At 38.5% G+C, this 25,640-nt stretch overlaps 1 protein-coding gene across 11 annotated transcripts; it reads left to right on the top strand.

Annotated features, from left to right (window-relative positions):
• Positions 1-507: 507 nt before the first annotated feature.
• On the top strand, positions 508-25,640 carry SSX2IP (SSX family member 2 interacting protein). 11 transcript variants are annotated; one of them, XM_074832396.1, is made up of 18 exons: positions 508-607; positions 973-1,099; positions 1,823-1,889; positions 7,186-7,226; positions 8,181-8,216; positions 8,803-8,936; positions 9,694-9,860; positions 10,113-10,313; positions 12,100-12,210; positions 13,381-13,516; positions 14,771-14,846; positions 14,924-15,095; positions 17,644-17,794; positions 19,307-19,443; positions 19,862-20,035; positions 22,314-22,425; positions 24,422-24,539; positions 24,749-25,640. In XM_074832396.1, exons 6-18 carry the CDS (start codon positions 8,894-8,896, stop codon positions 24,828-24,830), a joined length of 1,680 nt encoding a protein of 559 aa, XP_074688497.1. In that variant the 5' UTR covers positions 508-607; positions 973-1,099; positions 1,823-1,889; positions 7,186-7,226; positions 8,181-8,216; positions 8,803-8,893; the 3' UTR covers positions 24,831-25,640. The 11 variants fall into 11 exon arrangements, with proteins under 11 accessions (XP_074688497.1, XP_074688500.1, XP_074688504.1 ...); XM_074832399.1 differs by lacking the exon at positions 1,823-1,889 and having other exon boundaries at positions 9,724-9,860; XM_074832403.1 differs by lacking the exon at positions 1,823-1,889 and having other exon boundaries at positions 19,910-20,035; positions 22,314-22,365.

The following is a 25,640-nucleotide window of genomic DNA, read 5'->3' as shown; positions in this document are numbered from 1 at the left end:
CTTGTGACTACTCTGTCCTCTGTGAAAGGCGATGACATTCTGGGCTGAGCACTAGGTAAGCAGACCTAACTCCATGTACTCGCCGTGCTCCGGCGCGGCAACGGAGGGATCAGGCCCCACGGGGCCGTTTCGCAGCCAGACTACCAGCGCTCGGGCTGCCCCTCCCCTCACGGGTGCCGCAGCCCGCGCCTCACGGCCTGCGCCGCTCCCCGCCCCGCCCCGCCCGCAGGACCTGCCAGCAGGTGCCAAAGGCGCCGCCAGCGCGGCCGGGCTGCGCTCTGCCTCCCCGGCGGGCCGCGGCCGGTGGCGGTAGCGAGGCAGGTGCCGGCTGTGACACGGTGGCGCTGCGACGGCACCTGCTCGGCCGCGGCCCGCCGGCCAGGCGGTGCAGGCCCCTGTTGAAGGTCTCCTAGCAACTGCTCGGCCAATGGGAGCGGCGCTGGGGCGGGGGTGCGGGCGGTGAGGCGGGGGTTAACCCCGCGGGGCCCGGCCGGGGGCCTGAGCGGTGGCGCCGGCAGCTGCGGGGCGCGGAGCGGGGCTCGGGAGTCGCCTCCTCCCTCCGCCTCCTCCTCCTCCTCCCGCGCCGCGGCGGCAGCAGCCGCAGCAGGTGGTGCTACGCGGATGGGTGCGCGGGGCTCCGCCTCCTCCTCACCGGCGGCTCGGGAGGAGGGTTTCGCGGGGGCTGCGTCCCGCCTGCGAGGCGCGGCGGGTAACGGGCGCTCTGCGGCCGTTGGGGAGGAACAGGGGGCGGGCGCCGGCGCCGGTGAGGGGGCTGGGGCGCGCCGCAGCGCTGAGGTACCGGGGCTGCGCTGGGCTCTGCCCGCCCGCCGCGCGTGTGGGAGCCCGGCGTGGGGCGGCCGAGGGGAGCGGCGGTTCCGCGGTCGGGGCCGGGCCGGGGCAGAGCTGTGTGCGGGGGGAGCCTCCGGCCGCCGCGGTGTTGCGGGTCTTGACATGTGCTCTCCTTCCTGCCAGGCTCCGTGGGATCCGCAGGGGCGCGGGAGAGCTGGGCTGGCGGCGGGGCTGTGCCGGCTGCCCCCCGCGGGAAGGCCCAGCCCTCCGGGGAGCTCTGCGGAGCTACAAGCGGCGGATGCTCGAAGAGGTGGGAGCCGTAAAGCTTTCCTCTGATTCAGTGAATTTGTGGCTGCTCGGGTTTAGCTGGTGGTTTCACGTGATGTAAGAGTAGAGGTTCCATAAAGGATTTTGGCTTTTTTTTTTTTTTTTTACTATTTTGTTTAAAAATATTTTTTTCTTCACTTGCGGCAAAGCCCATTTCGATTTGGAGATTGAATCATAACTCAAGACCAGTTTGTAGTATTACTGCATCGCTATCTATGTAGAACACTGTTGCTTTCAGTGCTCTCAGTGAAATAGTTACATGGGGCTCCATATGCTACAAAGGTATGATAGGAATTTCAGGGTAATGACCTAAAATAAGAGGCACGTGAAGTAAAATGTGAATGTATTGGGTAAATTTTAATAGTGAAATTGGAAAGGAGACCTAGCGAAATTATTTGATACGTTTGATGGAGATTTCAGATTATAAATATTGGGGGGGGGGGGGAGAGGGGAAGATGTTCTCTCTGGTTTTTGAGGGGGGAAAGCTGTGGTACTAATACCAGTTATCATTTGTACTGGAGATACCAGGCTCATTGGCATCAGTATCTTGTCTCTGAAAGTGGCTGGCAGCAGATGCTAAGGAAAAGATCATAAGTATAGGTTGGTTGTACAGCAATGCTTTTATCGTGTATCCTCCCAGTATACTGCAGTCTGGAGCTGAAGGATTTCTGAGCAGAGGTTGTATCTCTCTCTTTAAATTTAATAGCTGCTGATGGATGTTTTCCAATGAATTGGAGTCAATTGATATACGTAGCATTCACAGCACCTGTGATGTGAGTCCACAATTTAACTGTTTTATATGAAAAAAAATTCTTATTTTCAGCTTTTGTGCTGAATGTTTCATTTCGTTCTGTATAACTGTTATGTTAAAAGAAGCAATAAATATTTTCTGTATGTTTGTCCTGTTTCTCTAGCTGTCTCCTCTTCTGGCTGAAGAGTTGTAGCTTATTAGTTTCTTGTATGAAAGCGTTGGTTTGACCTTGCACAGTTTTAAGGTCTGTCCTGTCTTTTGTACAGGGAAGGTTGTACCTGCATGTGGTATTTAAGCTGGAGGAGCTTAGTGTTCACAGACATTATGATGATCTCTTTTCAGACTTCTGCTCGGATGTTCTGTTAACTACCTGTGAGCTGTTATTTCCAGAGGACTAAGAGCAGTGACCCTGGGATCTCTTCCTGCATGATAATACCTGACTAGAGGCTATTGGTTTAAGTAGGAAGTAGAGTTGTCTTTTTCATTCTGTTAGTTTGCATTTATGAACATGGAATTTCAGCTGCTGATTTTTATCATCCATTTGCTTAGTATGAGGATGACATTCTTCAGTTCTTGTCAACCTGGGTGTTTATTTTTTTTTAATAACTCTTGTACACTTACCTGCTCACCACCTTTTAAAATTTACTGAACAACAGAGATGCCTTCACCAGACCCCTTTGTGACTCTAATTTTTGTCTCTTTGTGACTTTCCTATGATATATTTTCATACCCCTCCTCACCCTTCTTTAATTTATTCTTACACTTTGCCCTTCTCCATTTAGAATCGGTCATTAATAAATCCCCTGATATCTTAGTTTAAGAGCTTTTGGTAGAAAACATTGTGAAAAGCTTTCTGGAAATCAAATTATGCTGTCTTGCCCAGGTATGTTGGCTCATTCCTTCTTCTGGAGCACTGTGGCAGACTTGTTAGTGTTTCTTCCTTCTTCAGAAGACATGCTGACATTTCACCAGTCCTATTTGTTTGCAGTTACTGAGTCTGTTCTGTTTTGCTCAGTAAAAACCTCGAATTTACATGAGAACCCTTGCTTGAATTCCCTGGCAATTTCCCTTAAGAGAAATTAGTTACAGTTACCATCTTCCGTTCCATGCCTGATTTAACTTACAGCTTATGCTACGGAAACTTGTGAGTTTCATAATTTCTGAGATCTGGAATACTAGTTCTGACTCTGCCCAGTAAATATTACCAACTTTAGGAACTAGTAAGGTTGTGGTTTGTTTTGTTGTTTCTTTTTTTTGTTTTTTTTTTTTTTCTTTTTAAAAAGTCATCTGCTTGCAGAGACAGCCAAGCTATAAAGTCTGGCTAAAGTTGATCTCAGGAAAATGAGGAGGAACTGCAGAAGACAGTTCCTAAGGTTTTCCCCTTGGGTATCTATGATGTTGGGAGGTTAAGCAGCAGAATGTTCTGCTCCAGCTACACGTAGTAAGTGGATTGTGAATGCACACAGAGGAACACAATTTTGAAGATTAACAAAAATAGTGCTATTGTTTAGTAATAGGAAGATGGTAATGTGAAGATCCATCGTGTGTGTTCAAAATGGGGTAGGAACTTGGGAGCCAGATGAAACGTTTCCATGTGTTTCAATTTGTTCAGTGATTGCATTAACAGAATTTTAGTCATCTGTGTATGTAAAAGTTAGAGCTGAGTCTTGAGGTAGTAGATCAGATTATATTCCTTGTGTAACCTGAGTGTTTGAGGCAAAGACCATGACAGAACAGTCACTGAAATACATGTTGAGAAGATCAAGTAAACATTTCTTTTCTTAAACTCTAGATTTTTTGTTTGTTTTTTTAAGTAAAATGGAATGGAAAAATGTAATTGGGATTTTCTGAGTGTGAAATGCTCAGAAGGAAGCAGAGACTTAATACCCATAGGCTGGGTAGTTTGACTTGCCTCTTCACATTACTTCTGACAATACTGAGAAGTTCAGCTGAAACTTAGACATTACTTAAAGTCCCACAGAATGTGGATAAGCAGAGGGATTCCCCCACACCTATTTTGCAGTTAATAGAATGATTAAATTGCCACAATCTTGTAAATGTGGGAGGAAAGATCTGGGGTTTGCTTTGATTGCAAGGCCCATCATTAAAATTACAATATTAACTAAAGGTCACTGAAACTGTAATAGATTTTTAGAGGAAGGAATTCTTGTAACTGTACAGTAGTCACTGTACATGATATGCATGCTTTAGTGCTAGTTGTAAAGAGCTGTAGAGAGAGAATCATCAAAACTCTAGGGAGGAAATGCATGGACATTCATGGTGATTACATGAATTAAAACAAGTATATGTCTTATGACACTATCAGGGATATATTTATAAACATACAATGTCATGACAGGAGTGTACCCTAAATTTACATAGACTGATGTGTCTTTCTGTCTATCCGGATAAAAGCCATCTGTGTGGCATCTGTGGATTACTAGACAAATGTAAAAGCTTTAAGCAGATTCACAGCTCCTTTCGGGATATAATTTTAGTAGAAGGAATCATATTGCCCTTTAACTAAATGCTAACTATGCCCCCCTCCCCCCCAGTTTTACAAGTTGAAACATACACATGTCAACAACTTGTAGTAGTATTTGAAATATACAGAGAAGGAATGTTTGTTTGACAATTTCTGGTTGATAACTGACTTCTTAAACTCTTCTCCAAGGCATTGTGATATTGGGGGCAGGTAGAAACCACCTCTCCAAAAATTGCCTTTCCCTATCCTTTCTACCTCAGGGGGGAAAAAGTTTTCTGGGATCCCAGATACTGCGTTTCCCATTTGTGTCACACCCTGTGTGGGTTAGAGATGACCAGATGGTGTAATATGATCACAGCACAGTGCTGTGACAAGTGATTCTCTTCTGATTGTCTGAATGAGTTTTACAAACCCAGTTACAACTACTCCTTTTCAAGTTTAAGCATGATATTAAGAAATTCTAAGTATGCTGTGTTGTATAAAGTTTATAATCCTACTTCTTACTGCTCGTGATCATCAAGTTGTGTTATGGTCAGAACTTGGGCTGACTTGATGAGATTTAAACTATAGTTAATCTTGGCACATTCATTGTCAAATCACTCCCTTGTCCCCCAGAACACAAACCAGTAATTTTAAGAACAGCTCCTTTCAGCTCTCTGGGTTTGAAATGTACTATTTTAGAAGTTTAATCTAAACTTACTCTTAAAAAAAAAAGATGTCTTTGTTAGTGACTCATGCATGAGTTTGTGGAACTATTACTGTAGATTTCTGTCAAAAAATACCCCAGGTGCCTTTCTAAGAATCAAGTTCTGGTATGTTATTAACATGACAGCTTTTTAAAGTTCTTTGGGGTTTTTTGTACTTGTTCTGACAAGCACTTGAATGCCTTGGTTTGCTGACTGCTTCCTTAGCATTAATCAAGCTCTCTGCAATTTTAGTGTAAGTATCCTGGGGACGTGTGTGTGTTTAGGGTTTTTTGGTTGGTTGGCTTTTAGATTTCTATCTGCAGTGAGATGGCTCTGCCATTACGTTCATGCATTTGAAATTGGGTCTCGGAAGGTAATTTTTTGACAATCCACCTAGGTCTTGTCCACCCCAGGAATTTCTTGCTTGGGACAGGAAGTGACACTGCCAATTGGCAGAATTACATCTAGCAGGCACTGGGTTGTTACAGGCATATGGCAAGTCATCGAACCTGTTGATGAAGTAACTGCAACAAATCCCTGTGTACCAAAAATGGGCACAGAAGGAAGATCATTAAGTACCAAGTACCACAGTTTTGGCTGTTCAGTGGTTCTTTTCCCTCCCACCCACAATCATTCAGATTTTTGACATTAGATGTTGGGAAACAGCAAAAATTTTTTTTTTTCTTCCTACTGCATGTTTTCCCAACCAGGATTTGAGGGGAAGGGGGGGGAAGAAAACCAAAACTGAACAAAACCTTCTTACTACTTTTACTACTTCTTTTTTGATAGCCTAGGGAGATCCCTAAAGTACTTTTCAGTCTTATGTATTTTATTATTCTTCTATAATTACACAAAATACTGCTTCAGAGTTACACATTTTCCTCCTCTACGTGAATATGTGTCCTGGTGTGTTGTGGTGGTTAAAGAGAGTGTTGTAGCATACTAAAGGTGAAGAGTCCCTTCTGAGTACAGTGTATCTAAATTAATTTTGCGTTCACACTGTCTTCATCAGGAATGCTCATCTTGAGCTCATGCATACTTCAGTGGGACTATTTTTGAGCTGTGTTGCTTCAGAGGAACTGCCTAGACCAGGAAGGAAATATATCTGGTGGGTCTTAATCACTAGATAGCTTTAGAAGTCATGGCTAAGGTCCTGAACTGGCAGTAGAAGCCACGTGGAACTGATGAGATGATCTTAGTATGCGACTAAAGGCTTGTAGCATTCCCTTTTGCAGCTGACACGGGATTGTCTCATTCTGCACATCTGAGTTTAATTCTAAATACAGTATGTAAAGATGATTCAAGTACAAAATGCTGACCACTCTCCGATGATTACTGCTTCAAAGCTACTGCACTTGTTTGGTGACACATAACAATTTAAGATGCTTTGGGGTAGTGGTTTAACAGTTGAAGGAAGTTTTTGAGTTTGGCGTTTTCCAAGTCTTGACATTGCTGAGGGTGGCTTTTAATCTGATGTATTAAACAGTGTGCAGTGCATCCTTGAAAAGTGTACTTTTCAAGACAAAAGGCTCTAGAGCCTTCAAGATTGATTAATGTGAGAAGAATATAGTTGCATTATCTGGACTTTATTGTACTGCCTAAGTGTTCTTGCCTTCTCCGTCTTCACTAGACCTCCTTCTGAGCCTGTGTGTTAATTTTCTTTGTCCTCTTGTTGGTGCACCTAGAAACAGTGTGTCACTAGAGAGTAGTCGTGACAAAGCATCTGTACTGAATCAATCTGCATGAGGCTTGCAGGGCTCAATTTTAGAGAATCATTGCATTCCTGCACCTGGACTAGTCCTGTTTCTGCTCCTAGTCAAACATTGTTTGGGGTGATAGATGCTGTGTCAGAATAGTATTGTCAGTGTAGAGAGACCTGTGGGTTCGTAATACTGTATGTTGAGGGAATTTGGGTGATAAGATCTCATAATTGGTACGCAGCCTCTTAAAGAATAAAAGCCAGTTTGAAAGTAGCGGCGTGTCTGAAACGTGAGTAGTAGTTTTGTGGACTTTCCAACAGTCCTTAATGGAATTTGTGTGTCTCGAGTTTCTTAACAATCTTCTGAAATACCTTATCAGAATGAAGGATTGCGGTGCCAGCAATAAGAATATACTTAATTTGCCTTCTTTTTCCCTTACATTTGTAGGTTTCTCTGTCTGATGGATCCAGTAGAAATGAAACTAACATGTAAGAAGTGTGCCCTCTTAATCCTTAGTTTGACTTTAAATTCCAGTTTTAAAAGCACTGTTTTGTATGAGTGAAAAAAAAAAAAAAAAGATTGCCTTGCAGATTTCTGCTATGAAGTCAGTTCTTGTCTTTAGAGTTGGAACCTTCGCTTCATTCATTTCTGGACATCTTGGTTTTACAGGGTGGAAAAAAATTGAAAAATGTGATTAAATGAATACAGGCAGAGAGGAAGCAGAAAACCCCATTTCTTAAACAAGAACAGTCATCAGATTGTTGCATTGACTGTGTTTTTCTTGCTGCCTTACATGTGCTTTCTGATACATAATTTAGTAGTTCCTGTGAGCTTTCAACTCATCTGAGAATAACTTTTTACCTTTTCTCCAAGTAAATTTTTGAACTTGGAGAAATACTCATCCAGCTGAATATTTTATTTTCTAGTGCTGAGCATTCAGTAACATGACTATGCACCAGTATGATCTCTTAAAAATGTGGTGTTACTTTGGGCACTGTGTTCTGCACACTTTTTTTTGGTTTTTTTCCCCAAATTATAGCTTTTTCCACAGTGAATAAAATACAAAGTTTTGGTGACAGAAATTTAGAAGCTGCTTATCTAGAGTGCGTTTATTGTAGCATTAGCAGGGAATTAGGAGGAAACATCCCTGTGCTCTAAAAGTCTACAGAGTCCATCTAAAACTGACTTGAGATAACTCTTGACAAAGTGTTGATTGAAAAAAGGGGGCCTTCCTTCCTGTCAGGTGAAAAGTTTATTTCCCTAAAGTATCATTGTTCACATAACAGCTGATGTGAATCTTAAGCATCCAAGCTGGATTTTAAGTTTCCAGCAGTGTGGTAACTAATGCTATTATGTGCCTTCTTACTGGGTGGTGGAGGTGGGGCGAGGGGACAATCGGTTTGTTCTTTCTTACCAGTGTGTGACTTTCCTTTGGTTTCCAGAGGGCCAGTGCTGTACTGAGTGGCTGTGCCAATGGGGTAAGTCTTCTCTTATTTGTTTTCTTCAACAATTTTAGAGGTTCTGCAAAGCAGCAAGCAACTTGCCAGGGAAACACAATATAATTAAATCTATAGGTTAGGTTATTTTTTAATAGTTAAATATCTATTAGAATTTCTTTTGCCTTCTCTCTGCCAATATATGTTCTCTAGAGTCTTTATCCTTCTCTTTAAGTAATAAACTCAGACTTATGTTAAAACTTCACATAAATTTATCTTAATAAAATTGCTTCCTGGTTATATGACAGGAAAATATTCAATATTTAGCTTGGTGTGTTTTTTCTGCTGTATATCAACAGAAATAACTGAGTTGTTTACAGTGAGTCTATTATTTTCACATGTGCATGGCATTTTAGCTTTAGTCAATAGTTTACAAGACTTAGTTTAGTTTAAGATAGATGCATCATTTTTACAGTATATTTGCTATGCTTACTATGTTCTAAATGCTGTGTAAAGACATAGAAAAATTTCGTGTGGCTCAAGTCCAATAGTCACTCTCCTATTCCTGCTTTAATCTTCTAACAGTATTAGCTGCTATTGTTAATCTAAAATGCTCTTGCTATTTTAGGAGATGCCTACTTAACGCACATTGCCAGCAATTGTACTAAATATTTCACTGCTGAACCAGTTGCTCAGGTACCCTGCCTGTCTTTGTTGCTATGGGAGATTGGAAGACTATTACTGTGCCAGTGCTGTCATCAGGTAAACTAGTGATATTTTTAACTTAATGGCTTTGTTAACTTTATCAGTGATGTTATAGGTGCTAAAGAGAGATACTGGAGTTTCATGTATGACATACTTGACTAGTTAAGCAGAATGTTAAATAATGTGTAGTACATGCAGTGCTTTGTTTTGGATTGAGTCCTTACATAAATGCTGCTCTAAAATACAGCCCTTTCACGTGTATGTAAAGGTTCTAAGACTCTTCAGTCACACTTTTTTTTTAATCGCACCTTTTGGGATATCTTGCATTTTCAGAGGTTCCTTTACTTGTTCTATTGCCTCATAAATTGACTACAGATTTATTAAAGGAGTATTTTTTTGCTTCTACCTAGTGGAAGAATAAATTTCAGCACACACTTAAGTATATCATACGTTCTGTAAGAATTTTCACTAAATACACAGCTTCTGTACCTGTGTGTAAAAAAAAAAAAAAAAAAAAATGTAGCAAGCCAATTAGGAAGAAAGGTTGGGCAGTTTTTTTCCTTGGCAGAGGAGTAAAATTTGAAAGATACAATACCTTAAAATGTTATTGATCTTTAAATCTTCAGTGGAAGTTTATCCATTTTTTTCACTGTGAATTGTTTAATATATGTCATTATAGCTGAAATTCTAAGCTCTAGACTTGTAAGTTTCTGTAAATAATAGTTTGAGTAGTTGGGGATTTGGGGTTTTTTTGGTATGTAATGTGTCCTAAACTATTAGCCCTGAGTTGTTTCTTAATGTTTTTAACTTTTAGATAGCAAAAATATTTTTCATTATACCTCAGAAAAAAAGATATCTCCCCCAAGCATGAACTCGCAAGTGCTACGCTTGCCACTGCCTTCATCCAAAAGCATGCACAGCTTTTTCAGTGCCTTCTGCACAGAAGAGAATATTGAACAGAGTATATCCTATCTCAATAGGGTAAGTCAGATCTTGTTTACTGGAGGTTGTGTGAAGGTGACGTTAAATCAGTTGTGGTAGTAAAGAGTCACTGGATTAAGAAGGCTTCTTTCTCAATGCTCAGAAGCCAAAGTTGGTGGGGAATAGGGTGTGTGTCCTGTTGTTTCCCCCCACCCCTTCATATAGGATCTCACCTGATACTGTTTCTCTCTTTTGGAGAATTGTGAGAGATCGATTCAGTTATTTATTCCCATCTCCCTTGTGTTTTACCAGGAACTGACAACATTGGGCTTTCCTTCTATTTATGCGGAGTCCAAAGGACAAGAATTAAATTTAATATCGATCATAAATTGCATGAATGAATTGCTTGTACTGCAGCACAAGAACCTTCGAGCTCAGGAAGAAGTAGAAATGCAGCATCTGAAACTGGGTAGTGATATGGATCACTTGCAGAACTGCTATGCTAAATTAAAGGTAGAAACCAAGAGAATTTTACCAATATTAGGCAGCACTTATGTTTAACAGATACTGTATGTTCTTAACAGTGAGTGCTTTTTCTGTTTTTCTCCCCAGTACTAATCTGGAATTGTATTTTTATGTGTGTGTTTTGGTTTTTTGGAAGGCTTTTTTCCAGTTGAAAATTCCTTAAAGTTAACAAAATACAAATTAATGAGAGAACTGAAAACTTACGGAGAATTATGGCTTCTTTAATCAAGGAAGTGGGAAGACTGTTTGGGTTGGAAGTGTTAATGCATGCTGCAGGTGAAAATGTTAAACACTTCATATCATTCAGTATCACTTAAAAGGATGTGCCCAGCTCTAAGAGATAAATTCCGAATATAACTGTAACCAGTAAAAATGTAGGTAGCATTTCTAGGGTGTGGCACAGGGTTGTTACCAGTCTTTCTCTCTATCTGTAGCTTTTTCCATGTTTTGGGTGTGGTTTCTTTTTGCTGTTGCTAGATTCCTTGGATAAATGACTACAAAGTCTTCTAAAAATTGCTCAGAAGCTGTTATCAAAACTGAAGTTACTAAGCTTTGTCTTCTCACAGGATAAATACATGCACAAGGCCAGTCACCGTGGAGTAGCTGATACATTGGAAGTTCACAGCCTATGCTACTTCACGGGTACTTGTATGTGCAGTCATATTAGAAAAGTGTTGTCTTTCCCTTGATTCCGTCAATAAAATAAAACAAAATATTTCAATGCATGATTCAGGGCCTTTTAGGCTTGCTTTTCACTAGACTGGGCAGCACGATCTCCTTGACGAATACTGCTCTAGATTCTCAAAATCATAGTAGTCTTGCTGAGATTGGTTGTCCGTGTAGAATCATTTCAATGTGACATTAAAAATCATGTGTAACTGCAGTCATTTTTATACAAACATTGTATAATATTAGGTTCCAGACCACTGCAGTTACTTTCCCTAGACAAATGGCTTTAAGGTGAGGGCTGGGGAGTACTTGTTAGTGCTACTTCAATCCCAGGCATTTAATTTAGCTGTCAGCTTGTGCAAATTTTCAGATGCCATGCAGCAATCATCTTGATTTCCACTATTGTTACATATATTCTGGTGTGGTTTGCTTAGAAGTTCTTGTTGCTTAAATCTCTCAACACATTTGTAGCTCACTATACATGAAAAAAAAAAAGAGCTTGTATGTAGTATTTTCCTCTGTCATTTAAATTGGCAATTTCAGGTTTGTTTGAGTCTTGTATTTGTGGAAAAAAGATTTCTAAAGTGCTAGTTTTGCATAATCTGGTATAATGAAATCATCTGTCTGGCCTTACTCTGTATATGTGAAATGTCCCATTTGCTTTGCTATGGTCACAGTCTGTGTACCTGTGTTAATTGTTCCCTTGATTATTTAACAGAAGCATTTCAGTAATACTGTAGTCCCAAATTCATACAGGTTGCTTAGTATATCTATACTGTGATAGTAAGGCAGATGCTTACAGAATCCTGACTTAATGTAAAAGCAGTAACTGTATAGGATAATATCTGTTAAGTACCAAGCTAAATTTTTATTTCTTGTGAGCAGGAGTGTTTTTCATGCTGCAGAATCATAATTACTACTCCAGAAAATAGAACTAACTTGTCATTGAGAATGCAATATCATCCCTAAAACACCAGAGATCAAATATGTAGGCTAACTTCATATGAGGTGGTATGGCAGTTTGACTTGAGTGGTGGTGTTTTGTTTTTTTTTAATCCTTCGCTATTAATTCTTATTGATACTGAACTATCAACACTTTTTCTAGGAACAATTGGAATTATCTAAAAGGGAAATAGTTGGACTTCAGGAAAGAGACAGACAACTGCAAAGCAAGAACAGAAATTTGCACCAGTTACTTAAAAATGAAAAGGATGAAGTGAGTTGTTTTGTACATTAACACAAGACATTACACAGATATTCAATAATACGATTTTTTGCAAGAGGTCTAGTATTTTGAATGCTTTTTTGTTGGTAAATGTTGTCTTTCACCAAAGTGAAATTGGCATGTTACATATGTATAAATAGGTTCTGTAAGGGATAGTTCTGAGTTACAGTGATAGACAGTACTGCAGAAATGTACATGCGCAGTTTTCTGAGGCTTGATATAGTTTTGAGCATAGCTTTATCTTAGAATGTTTAAAAATACCAAAAAGTAGGAGGGGGCAACAGCATTCAGTCACATCCTCAAACATGTGTATAGGAGCTTTTCTTTGGTGTTTTTTTGTTATATTGTAGAGGAGAAAGATCAGAAAGAAGGGAGGTAGGGAGAACCAGGATCAGAAAACAGTTTGAAATCCAAGACACTGCTCAGTTTGGGATTTGCTTCCAGTGTGCTTCTTCCCCCCCACCCCGTACTTTATATGGCTCCTAAGTTTCTGTGATTGTTCTCTGTGTTCATAAACATTCATACAGTTAGCAATCAGTACTATCTGTATATAGCGAATATCCTGAAGTTCCAGCTTAAAATACTGAATGTGCTGTATATTTGTAAGGTTAAAACTGATGATTCAGAAAAACCCACATATTGATAGTACAGGCCAAGAATGTGCTTTATATGTTTCTTTTTGACCAAATGGAATAGTCTGTCTTCCAGAAGACAAAGAGTTTATTATTCCCAAAAGAAGAAGAGTTTATTATTTTTGGTTTTTAGTGTAAGCCTAACAAGCATACTTTAGAGCTAAACTAGGTCCTGAATGTTAATTACTGAAAGCAAAAACGAGTCTTTCTCTGCTCTGTTCAATAAAGGTGTTAAAGTTACGTGAATTGTCAGAACATGAGTTCAGTTGTACTTCAGAGGTGCTATAGTATTATAATATGTTGCTTATGGTGTTGGTTTCTGCAGAAAAGAAACTAAATTCACTGAGATAAGTCTGAGGTCAGAATCCATGGGTTGGGAGAGTTCTCCTGATTCCTTTTGTCCCTTTCACCAGAAATAAGGTTTGATAGAAGCATCATTTCACTTCATGTATTTGTTTTGGTTTTCTGAAGAGATTTATGTGCTTATGCTTTAGTTGAAGAAATACAGTTTTTGTGGGGTTGCTTTTAGGTACAGAAGTTACAGAACATAATTTCAAGTAGAGCTACACAGTACAATCATGATATGAAGAGGAAAGAGAGAGAATATAACAAATTAAAGGAACGCTTGCATCAGTTAGTCATGAACAAAAAGGACAAAAAGATAGGTAAGTAGCTGTGAAGTTGACTACAGCAAAATAGCTGTAAAAATTTTGTGTGTTAAAACTTTAAATTTGGTTCTGGGTATCTTTAAAGTCAATATGGTTCTCCTTGTATATTTTTAGATGTTAAAATCTTACATAACAGATGTAGTATTTCATGTCAGCTGACTGTAAGGGTAATAAACTTTTATAATGTTTTACATAAGATTGTTTAACAAGCACAAACCAAGATGGAGATCTCTCCCTAGTAAAAAACTCATTTTGTAGAATTACTTGGAATTAATTCTGAAGCTAGAGCTGTGTTTCCTCAACTTTCTTTCTACTGCTACCATGACAAGACTTTCAGATAGTGTCGTAAACATGTCTTCTGGAAGGGAAGTCCTACTTTTCTCTTCTTACTCCTCCTGCCACCCCCGAAACACTTGGCTGTTTGCCAACTGTAGCGCATGTTGTATTTTAGTAAGCTGGTTTAGTTCACTAAACCAGAAGAAAACTATTCCTGTTGTTGCCAAGTTGGTTTTCTGCTGATTTAGTTTTCTGAAAGTGCTTGTGGGTAAGCCAAACCAGGTTAGGACACTGTAGTAGGAAGACCTATTTTGGCTACAGAAAGTCTTTAGGTATTGGCTCAGTAATCTCTAGAAGTCTCACCCTGCAGTCAGCAAAACTTGGTTGTGGCATGTTCTTGACTTCAGTTGGCTAATAGTAGTTCAAGTACCAGTGAGGTCAAAATGACAGGGTTTTAAATCTAGTTTACTGTTTACTTGATAGCTGACTAGAATTGAACAACACTCAATTTGGAGTGGGGGGGAAGATGTTGTGGTTGTTTTTTTCCTTCTAATGTGGACAGAGTAGTTTCTTTGCTTTGAGGAACACCTTGTGAAACATCAGGAAGTTGCTTGCTCTGAACTGGAGATAAAACTGCTATTATTGCCAGAAGAGAGGTTAGAGTTGATGCACAATTGATACAAAGGCTGAAATAAGGGTGAAGGTGCCATTAAGAAATACATATAAAAGATGAGAATATGTCCCTCTGAGTTTCCAAACACAAAAATTATCTTCTTTCCTTGATTATCTTACTCTTACTTTGTTAAGCAGGGCAATGTGGTTTCATACAGGTCTGTAGACTGAGGAGGATAATTGGGTGATGTGGTCTCTTGACAATAACTACATGTAAATGCAAATAAGTAAATGCAGTGTCTCCTAAATATTTATATATTTGCATGTTGTTTCACGCTTTTGAAATATCCTTTTCATTTGTAGCTATGGAAGTTCTAAATTATGTTGGTAGAGCTGATGGGAAGAGAGGTGCATGGAGGACTGATAAGACAGAAGCCAGGTAGTTGTCTTATATGCTTCAATTAAAGTTGTTCTATTATGGCTTTTATGTTGTTACTGTAAGATTTCCTCTTCCAGAAATGAAGAAGAAATGTACAAAGTTCTGTTAAGTGATTATGAACAACGCCAAAAACAGCTTTTAGTGGAAAATGCTGAGCTGAAAAAAGTTCTTCAGCAAATGAAGAAAGAGATTATTTTACTTCTCCCACCACAGAAACAGAAACCTAAAGAAAGGTCTGAAGATGGGCCAGTAAGTATTCTTCAGTTAAAATTAGATCTGTGTGGTAGTTTGGTATAGTGCTGGAGTTAATTTGATCATTATGGGGGGAAAAAAAAAAGGTAAACTTCTTGTGGAACTTGAAGTGGACTGCACATTTCTGCTTGAAATCTATCCATGTTTAAATGTTCTACTGTCTGTGAACAATACCCAGTGTATTCTTCCCAGTCAGTCAATGGAAAGCGTATTTGGAATGAATTTTAAATGCAGTAGGTACCAGTATGTAATTCTGTGCAATGGTGCATTTTGAATTTTGTCTGCCGTGCATACTAAGATGTTGATACTAGCTTTCAAGGTGCTTATGCAAAGAAACCAGGCTTGCCATAGAATCCATGGGGGTGGAGGAAACGTAATTAAGGTGCACTCCTGTAGTACATGGACTAGAGTAGCTGTTAGTTACTTTTGCGGAGCTGCTGGCATGTTCAAGGAAAATATTTGATTTTTTTTGAGTAAAATGGTTTGTGGGGTTGTTTTGTTTCCAGGCTTTTAAGTATTTCTTCATTTGCACAGGATACTTTATTGTTATGGAACAGCACACTGCACATTCACTGTTTCTCAGTGTTTGTTTATTCCATTTGCTGATTTCTTGCTAGAAGTTGCAGTTCTGTTTTGATGTCAGAGTGAAGTAGGGAATCTAGAAGGTTAACTGAGCTTTCTCTTAGCAATAAGAGAAAGAGTACCACTGGGCATAAGAAAGAGTTGAAATACAGGAAACATGCATAAAGTCTAGATTCTAGGAAACAGTCAAGATGATGGTGTACTAGTAATAGGATATTAAGAGAATATGGATACTCTACAGAACAAATTATGAAGTATTTCCTATTACAGTAAATAATACATGTTGGCACATAAGAATATGTGTAGATGGAGGTTTCCAGAGTGTGCTGTTTAGTGGAATCTAGGGCTTGCCATTTCAGAAGGGCCCCTCACCTGCCTAATTGCTGTACTCCCTTTGTTTCTGAGCCATCTCAAGTGCATTTGTCCAGCCCCAGGATGTTTGAGTACAGCCAGCTGTGGGAATGGGGTCTTTATGAACTTGCGCATTGAAACAAACTTGAGGAAAAACTGGGACTTAGTGCTCTGAAATTCACTGTTCTTGGGTGATTAGACAAGTACTTGTTAACTGTTGTAGCATTAATAAACTGCTAAGAAAATATTAAATGCTTGCACTGAAACTTCTGGTTAGTTCTTTTGTAATAATACTAATTAACCAAATTAAGCAGAACAACTCACTAGACAATAGTAATTGCTAGTAGTAGAATAATAATAGAAGTACTCACTAGATGCAAGTCTCAAGTGGAATTATTTCAGGGGTTGTAGGGTGGTGTGGGTTGAATCCCTTGCAGAATAAAAAAAATCCCCAAACATTGCATTTCTACTTAGAAATGCTAATTCATATTGATTCTTAGAAGGAAGCATATACCTTGGATTGTGGCAGCCAGTGATGTAGTCGCATCATTTATCACTTTGCTTCCCATTGCAAAATCACAAGCCATGAAACCAGCTGGACTGCCATATTATCACAGTACTATCCAGAGACCTACTCCAGACTGGGCTTTCATTGTGTTAAGTGTGTATAAAGATAAGTAAAGGAATAAGATGTTTCTTTATGAGGTCACATAAACCTCTTAAATCAACTAACCCCCACCACCACCCCCCCCAACCAAACCAAAAAGCCCCAAACCAAAAACCTGCCTTTTTTTTTAATAGCTGTTGTTTTACTCCTTAAGATCTCCTGTGATCCAGGTTTGAAAGACAGTGCTTACTGCATATGTAAATGATTACTTTGATGCCTTTGAATGTCTTGTTTTTGTACTTCCCATTCCATTTTTCTTACCTACTTGTAGATAAAGGGGATTGTATAGAATGGTTTAGATGCTTGAGAAGAGTGGAGTATTCGTGCCAGGTATTGAAACGGCTATAGCTTTTCAACTTAAATCTACTAAATTGCCATGGGCTAGTCTTCTCTCTTCCATTTAGGCTTTTATGTCTTAGCTCTTCGGGATAGCATTCAGGTTTGATGTTTGAACAGTGGTGTAAAATGGAAGTGGGAGAAGGAGGTGCTAGTTCCACTCTACCTTCAGTGTGTTGCAGGGGTGTTTTATCATGGTGAAAAACAAGGCAGGGACAAATTCCTTAATTCTCAAGAGGAGAAAATCTTTGTCTTAAATCCTGTTCATGCTGCATAGTGAGTTTATGGGCAGCTACTGCTGAAGTTTAACAGCAGAACTCAGCAGTCTGAACTTACCTAGCTTCAAGATGTGTGAGAGTGAGTCTTGTTAGGTGATACGCTCTCTCTGTGGTGGGGTTCTGGGGACTACCACTTCACTTCTGTCTCTTCAGCATTATGCCGTCAGGGAACTGAACTCCCTGACAGTCAGATTTCCCCGGATGGAAAAGTCTTTCCTCTATATAAGGGTTTTCCTTCTCTTCAGTAAATTAAATTCATATGCATACTTAAATAAACACACGTATTTGGAGTGGTGGAGTGGTTTGCAGCTTCCTGTTTCTGCTTCTACAGGTGCTGTCAGACCTGGAGGAAGATATTGGAGAGTTAAATAAAGAGAATATGTGGGAACTGTCTTGTGAAACTGTGCGAGAGCAGCTTACCAACAGCATTAGAAAACAATGGAGAATGTTGAAAAATCACGTTGAAAAGCTGGATAACCAAGGTGACATTTAACTGTAATACATGTACATATAAAATGCTACTGATAATTCCATTTGGTATCATGCTCTTAGGATTTACTTTACTGTCTGTCTTAAGCTAAAAGGAAGCTAAAATGGAAGGAATTGTGACCTGGTAGACTTTCTGAAAGGCTTTGTGATTACCGTTTTTCTGTCTGAGTTTTAGTTGTAGGTAGTTAGGGAAGCAATTGCACACCAACCTGTTATCATGAGAAAGGACACAATTATAGTTTGACACAGTAAACAGCAACTTTATAAAGAAATAATTATTTTTCTTTGGAAAGTACATGCCCTGTAATAATGTTTGTTGCCTTTTCCCAACTTTGAGATCTACAAGTAACACAGATGTAACAATTTGAAGTAATTGGATGCAAAATATGTAAATCCTTCTCAAGTCTAGGCTTGCCATATCCGTACCTCTGAGGATTCTCGTGGCATTCTAAAGAGAACTGGCTGATGGTATGGTGCCGGACCCTTCTCATTTCCAGCTGTTAAACAGTATTAAAAGGCAGCTAAAAATATATAAAATTCTTTCCTAGTATTATTTTCCCATGCAAGCAAATGTTGCTGCTACCACAGGGATGTTTGCAGTTAAGAATAAGACTGAGAAGGTCATGCATGCAATTGCAAATAAAAGAGCAGATGGTCTATGAGGGTGTTTTTACTGTAGAAAGGATTTTAAGAGCACTTGTTCTGTGTAATACTTGATTTGGTGTAATGAACTGAAAAAATAGTTGTAAGCGTCAGGAAAAATGTTTCAAGAATTTGCTGCTTTCATGGAGTCACCATTTTATTTCTTGGGTTTATACTGATGACCATAGTCTAGTCCTTTTGAATTCAATTAATGTTTAAACACTGGCATCAGGGGATCAGAACTTGGCTCATTACAATCACTGTGATAGCTATGCATGAAATGAAACAAAGCAGTATGTAATTATACAAAATAAATTTTATTCCTCTCTAATTCATTCCCTTACTGGGATGAAACTATGCACACAATGTTTGTTATCTCCATTTTGCCTTCACAGGACTTGAAGAAAAAGGCTTTCTTTTTATATCTGTGATAAATATAGTTACTGTCATATTTTTATGAACACACAAGCCCTTCAAAATGGGCTCAGAATAATGGGCTAACAGCATGTGAATGAAAAGAAGTCTTCAGTTGTCTTGATTTTTCTTTTAAATAACTGCTGAAACAAGTGGGTTTTTTGTGTGACACTTTTATTGCAGTGCAGATGCTTGGTTTACCTTGGGGAGTGTGAAACAGCTATGCTTTCATTGCCGTTTTTTTTTTTTTTCTGAACTGGATTTTGTGCATAATTACATGTGTAGCACCAATTCTGGATCTCTTGTCTCTAATAGAAGTGCTTTTGAATACACTGTGTATCTGTCTTTCAGGATGAAACAAATACAGTCTAAAATCTCTTGCTATTGCTGTGAGTCCATGATGTGAGGGATTTTTTTTGTTCTAAGTATCTTTTTTTTTTCCCCATTAGTGTCACGTGTACATTCAGGAGCTTTGAATGAAAAAGATGTCATTTCAAGAGAAGACCATGAGCTGGAAACTGAAAAGCTAGAATTAGAGATTCAGCAATGCAAAGAAATGATCAAAACTCAGCAACAGCTCTTGCAGGTAGTAGGCTTTAATTTTCCTTGTATCTTCTCTACACTGAATCTAAGCTTTTTTGTTTTTTAATGTGCCGCTTCTCTCACCTCTGAGCCTTTCTATGTTCTTTGATAATGCTTTTTAAATATCTTAATTGTTTGTCTGAGTATAGGTGTGCTAGTCAGTTGGTTAGTAATTTAATGACTTTGTAATTCTGGTAGAAATAATTTTGGGGGATAAACAAAGGTGGGGAAGGCTCCTGAGGTCAGCTGCCTGAACAGGGACATTTTGCTTGCTATGCCCCCACCAACTTGATACTTGCTACATTGTTTCCGTATTAAACTTCAGCCATTTTTCTGATAAAACTGAACCTGTGGAAATACTGCACCTCTTAACAGTCACTCCCAAATTAATGTTTGTGTCTTTTGTTGCTCTATATCTGCAGCAGCAGCTTATGTCTCCATGTGATGATGACACCACTCTGTTACTACAGGACTGCTATTTGTTGGAAGAAAGAGAGCGTCTTCAGGAAGAATGGAGACTATTTCGAGAACAAAAAAAGAATTTTGAGAAGGAAAGAAGAAGTTTTACAGAAGCTGCTATTAGATTAGGACTTGAGGTATTAGAAAAGTGGAAGGATATTAGAAAAGGGAACTCCTATGGAAGATGTGTTACCATTGTTAAGTAGTTTTACTGTTACACAAGTGCAGCTGTCCAACAGTATCTGTTTGTTAACATCTGTAGAGAAATATCATTCCCATACTGTATAAAACATCTTTGGTCATTGTAGGACATCATTCTATTAGCATTTAAAAAACCCAAGTTTTTATGTGTATTGGAAATGCAGTTGCTGCAACTGGCATGACCCATTTTTGTTTCAGCTTTTGCAGTATCTAAGTACTTCCAAAAATCAGTCCAATTATTCACTAAACCATTTATTAGATGCTGCTTAAGTTTGGTTTTCTACAAAAGCAAGGCCTATGCAAATTTCAGTCAGATTTGGTTTCACGGTTGCATTCTCAAATGTACTTGATTCCTAAACTTTTGTGAAAACCTGTGACTGTTGCAGAAACACAAAGTAATTGTTGCCTTTCCCTTAGCAGAGTCATTACCTGTTGTGTTCCAGTAGTTAAGATGGCCAGTAAGCATGCATACTGGAAGGCACTCAGGGTAGATATGTCTCTAAATGAGCTCTGGCACGTGTGTCCTTTGGTCTAGCCAGTACTTAGGGCCAAGAACATGAAGGGGCTTACAAGCGTGGTAGGGAAAGGAGGTCACGATGATGTCATGAGACTATGATGGTACAGATGTGACAAGAAAAAAGCCATCAAAGGGAAAAAGAAATGGACTTTATTGCTTACAGAACTGCTTACTTTGACACATAGAGGAGAAGGTTGGAGTGGGATGTGATTAAAATTTATAAAACTGGATTCAGTTGGTCAGACAAAAGCAGTACTGTTCACCAAATCTCTCAAGATTAAGACTAGAGGGAACTCATAGAAACTGCTTGAAATTAAGTCTAAAACATATCCAAAAAAGGTATGTTTTTATATATCAGGTAGTTGACTTCTGGATTTGGCTGCCACAGGAGATTATGAAGGCAATCAATACCAGCAGGTTCAAAAAGCAGTTGCCCAAGATCATGACCAATACATCCACAGATGGATACGAAAAGCAGGGGGACAAGGGGGTCCCTTCCAACATCTCTAATCAAATGACACTTGGGGCTGGGAACCTCTGAGGGAAAGCACTGCAGAAAGTGGCCAGGTTCATGCAATCTCATAAATAGCATCTCGTGTGGCTATTGTTGGAGACAGAATACTGAGCTAGATGGACAACTTGTCTGACTCGAGACAGCTGCTTTTTTTTTTTTTATTCTTATGCTGTAAAGGTTACTGTAAAGAACATGAAATACTAGAGATTTTACTTGAGATGCTGGCACAACAGTAGTTCACATGGTGACAGATAATGACTCAGTCCACTACATATAGATATGTATTCTTCAACGATTTAATTTAATTTTGTTTGCATTTTAATGAACCTGCGAATTTCACGTTGGACCTTGAATTCAGCTTTAAAAGTCTTGAGTGATAATAAATGATAGTTGTTTGCCCAGAAATGTTTAGGACTGCATTGCAGCATAAGTGTAACTACCTATGCTTCTACTTGATAAAATGCTTAAGTATGAAAAGAGAAGTAATGCTGTAAGTTTTATAGGTGTGTTTGAAAGTTTGCTATAGAGTTCAGCTTACTCTATTCTTCTGCTGACACAGTAGAAATAATTTTATATAATGGGGCATTCTGTTTCACTGATGGTTTTTGGAGATGAAATAGCTTGTTGCTTGATTCCAGAGCCACTGGAATCTTTTAGAGATTGTCTTTTAGCCATTATTTTCCTTTTCTGTACTCAGTGATTGGAAAATGAAACAGCCCCTTCCTTTCTGCCCCAGTTTCAGACAGAAGTAACCAGTTCTATTTTAAATGTCGTTTTTATCTGTTAGGAGAAGGCTCGGGGTTGAGGTTTAATCAGTAATTCTTACTGGCAGCTGCTCAGAAATGAGGGCCACCTCCAAGAGGTAGTGCCACACTGAGGGGGAGGGGGAGCATAGGAGGCAGCAACAGGAGATTGTGTCACAGGAGTGGAGAACAGTAAAATGAAAGGATTAGTCAGACCTCTGAAACAAATCATGGGGTTTGGCTTGTAAATAAATATGTCCTGAGCTAATCCTTATTGAATTCAAAAGGTTGCTCACATGACTGTAATTCTGTGTTAAACTGCTGGCTTTCCTTAATTACATGGATATGGTACAGCTTCTGCTTTCTTAGATAGCAGCAATGTAATGTTGACTAAGCTTGTTCCTATGGTCGTAAGTGTAAATTGTCATTTCTTTTCCTAGAGAAAGGCATTTGAAGAAGATAGAGGAGCATGGCTGAAGCAACAGTTCTTAAGTATGTCTACTGATTACAAGCACTCTGAAAATGTGACAACTCCAAGTGCCTTCTTAGGAAGCAAGTATTTGGTTCAAATTGTGCTCTTGTAATGTGTTTCTTTTCCCCCCCTTTCAACTAGAAGATGCAAATATGAACAAAACTATTAAAACCCCCCAAACTTCCCAAGACCAATTTTACCATGTATGCCTCTAATTGTCAAGGTAACTGATGGTTCAAAATCTCCTTTTTAAAAGAGAATTGTGATAACTCGCTCCCTGATGATTACTTATGTAATGAATTTATATTTGTGAAGTGATCTGGTGAATGTCAAGTACCTGACAGCACAGCTCTTAATTCTAAAAGTTCCCTGTTCTTACTAAATTAAATGTGAGCATATTAATTGCCAAGGCAGTTGAAATCATGACCCATAGAGATCTGTATAGATTAGAAACAAGTTTTGGAAACAAGCATCATAATGTGGAGATGGCAGCATTACTTATTTGAGATGAGGTAATTAAACATGTACACATACATATTCAGTAAAAAGAATCCTTTGGAAAAATAAACAGTGAAAAGAGCATAATGATAATAAAAATAAATTTGAACAATAAACCATTGAATTTTAAGATTAAAATCTTCATAAAGGAGTAATTTCTTCAGAAAAGATAATGAAAATATGGCTATATATGACATAGTTTGGAATATTGTTTTTATTGAAAGTATTTTTTTACTTCCTTTCTTCTACAATTCTTTTTTCTTTCAAGTTGGTAAGTTTACTTCCCATCCCCTCATGCCTGAATATGCATGTGCAGTGTTTTGGTCTTTGCTACTGACTCTTCAGTACTTTCTAAGGGGTCAGGGAGTGGTGTGAGACACAAAAAAAAAAAAAGGACAGAGGAGAAACAAATAACAACAATCTCTGTTAAACAGATTCTTCTTGTGGCAGCCATCATCTAAAGATAAGTGTATGAAACACCTGGCAAGTAAAGATAGCTTGAATTTGTGTTCTTGTTAAATAAAGTAGCCTGCCTTGTGTTCTGGGTTCTCCTTGTTTCTCCTCTGTGCAATTCCTGTAGTGCATCTGTAAGTGTGAAATGAAATGATCTTCTACAGGGAAAACTATTTTTAGTAACAGAATTGAGATTGTTTAACTGTTGCTTATGAAGAATTACTTGATTTAGCGATCTGTCAGCAACTTGAGATCTGTTTAACATTCATTGTACACTAAAGCTTTTGATTTGTAATTGTCTTTTTCCAAATTGTAGTGTTTCTGGATTCATTTAATGCCATATTTTCTCTTCTAAATGGGATTCTTCAATCTTATATATCCTAACCTTAAGCTGCTGGCTAATAGTAATAAAACAAAAAATCTGCCACAGAGAATCATATTCCATTTGGATATTATTCCACAGATTATCGTTAGAATTGTTTTAATGTTAAATTTCCCTTTTACATAACACTTGTCCAAAAGCTCTTAATTCTGTAGTGCTATGATGAATACTGTAGAATACAGAATCATTCCAGTTTTTTCCATTTCACATGCAAGCTTTGAAATCTAAATGTGAGGAAGAGTTAGCGGGGATTGATCTGGCCCTGCCAAGTTTGGCCATGTCTTTCCATTGACTTTAGTGATGGTTAAGTTCATATAAATGTTAAGGCATCTAACATTGCTTTTAACTTTTTTTCTGTACTCTGACAAGTTTGCAAGTTCTCATGTTGGTGTTGATTATTGTATATGCATGCTGGAGAAGTTTTTATTTAAGGAGTAAAAAAGCTTTATCAATTGTAAAGTGAGAAACTTTACATTTAAGTGACTTTAAACTTGATTTCAGTGTGGCTACTTGCAATGGTGGTTGTGTGTGTTAAATGCTTCATTTTCAAATTTAGAATCCTAATTTTAACATAACTTCATTCAGTAGCATTAAGTGTACTTACAAAACTTTATCACAGGTCTGTAACAAGATTTATTATTATAGACATGCCGTAAGATGTTTGGTGTGTTTTTTCACAAAGCAAGTCCTTCAAATGTTTTCAGTTGCACTGTAGTTTAACTGATGGTATGTATGTCTCTCAGGTTGTGACCAAGACAATCAGTTAGTGAAATCTACATCTCAAAGAAAACCTCCCTGTATGTTGAGTGGTCCTGTTTCAGCAGAACCTTGCCAGACATCTCAGTATATTACACGTAACAGGTATCTGAAATGATGTTGCAGGTGGTTATTTTTATACTGCTAAACTCTATGTAGAGCACAGAGACTAAGTTGTGCTAACTTACAGAAAGCCTGATCTAAGGCTTATGATTGATATGTAGCAAAACATATTAAACATTGTACCATAAAAAGTTCGGGTTTTTCTATCCGAAGTATAATTTATTTGTATTGTAACATTCTCTTTTTCCCAGTTCCAGTGCTGCATCCAAAAAACCTGCTGGAGATAGCAAGCCAAATCAGTGGGCGGAAAGTGACAAAGAAGAAACCAAGTAATGCACAAAGTCATGGGAAGACTCTGGAGTTGGCACTCTGCTATGTAGAAACTTGCACATAGAACAACTGCCTTAGACTTCCTAGGGTTGCCTGCTGGGTTTTTTGTTAAGAGATTTGTTCATAAACTTATCATTCTCAAGTGAAACAGAATGCTGTGAGTTTGGTCATTCTTCTAGAGGATTATGTGGTGATCTGAATTGTGGTGTGTGTGTGTGTGTATGTGCGTGCACAAGGCTTTTATTTTTTAGACCACTCTTTGCCTCTTTTCTTGCAACTCTTGAAAGAAAATAATTGAAAAATATATAAGAGCTTTCATATTTTTCTAGTAACAGAAGCTCTGATTCTGTGAATGAAGCAATGGTCTCAAACTTTGACTGTAATACTGGATCCTAATGTTACCTTTCATCACAGGCAGAGATAGCACTTTTAGAAATTGTTTAATTATTGGAAACATTCATTTATGTTTCAAGTGTAACTGGCATTAAAACTTCTTTTGCCTCAACTTGAATGTACAGTATACTGTAGATTTTTAACAAAACAGGTTCTATATTTATTGTGTGATTTGAAAATACCTCTTTGATATTTCAGATGACCTAAAGCGCAAAATCTTTATATATTTGTAAATAGACAAAGTGATTATGCTGAGAAACCATGAAATGAAACACATGCATACATAATATTATTTTACATGGCATTTTACATTGTTTTATAGTGATACTCAGTTTACAGATGCATTAGGACTTTCAGTGGTTCAGTTGAGAACCAAATTATTTCAAATGTGAACAATAAACGTGTAATTCTATTCTAAAA

Source organism: Strix aluco, chromosome 8 (genome assembly GCF_031877795.1).
Source record: "Strix aluco isolate bStrAlu1 chromosome 8, bStrAlu1.hap1, whole genome shotgun sequence".
Taxonomy (NCBI): Eukaryota; Metazoa; Chordata; class Aves; order Strigiformes; family Strigidae; genus Strix; species Strix aluco.
The sequence above is the reverse complement of the archived record's forward strand: the minus strand, read 5'-3'. Positions and strand labels throughout refer to the sequence as shown.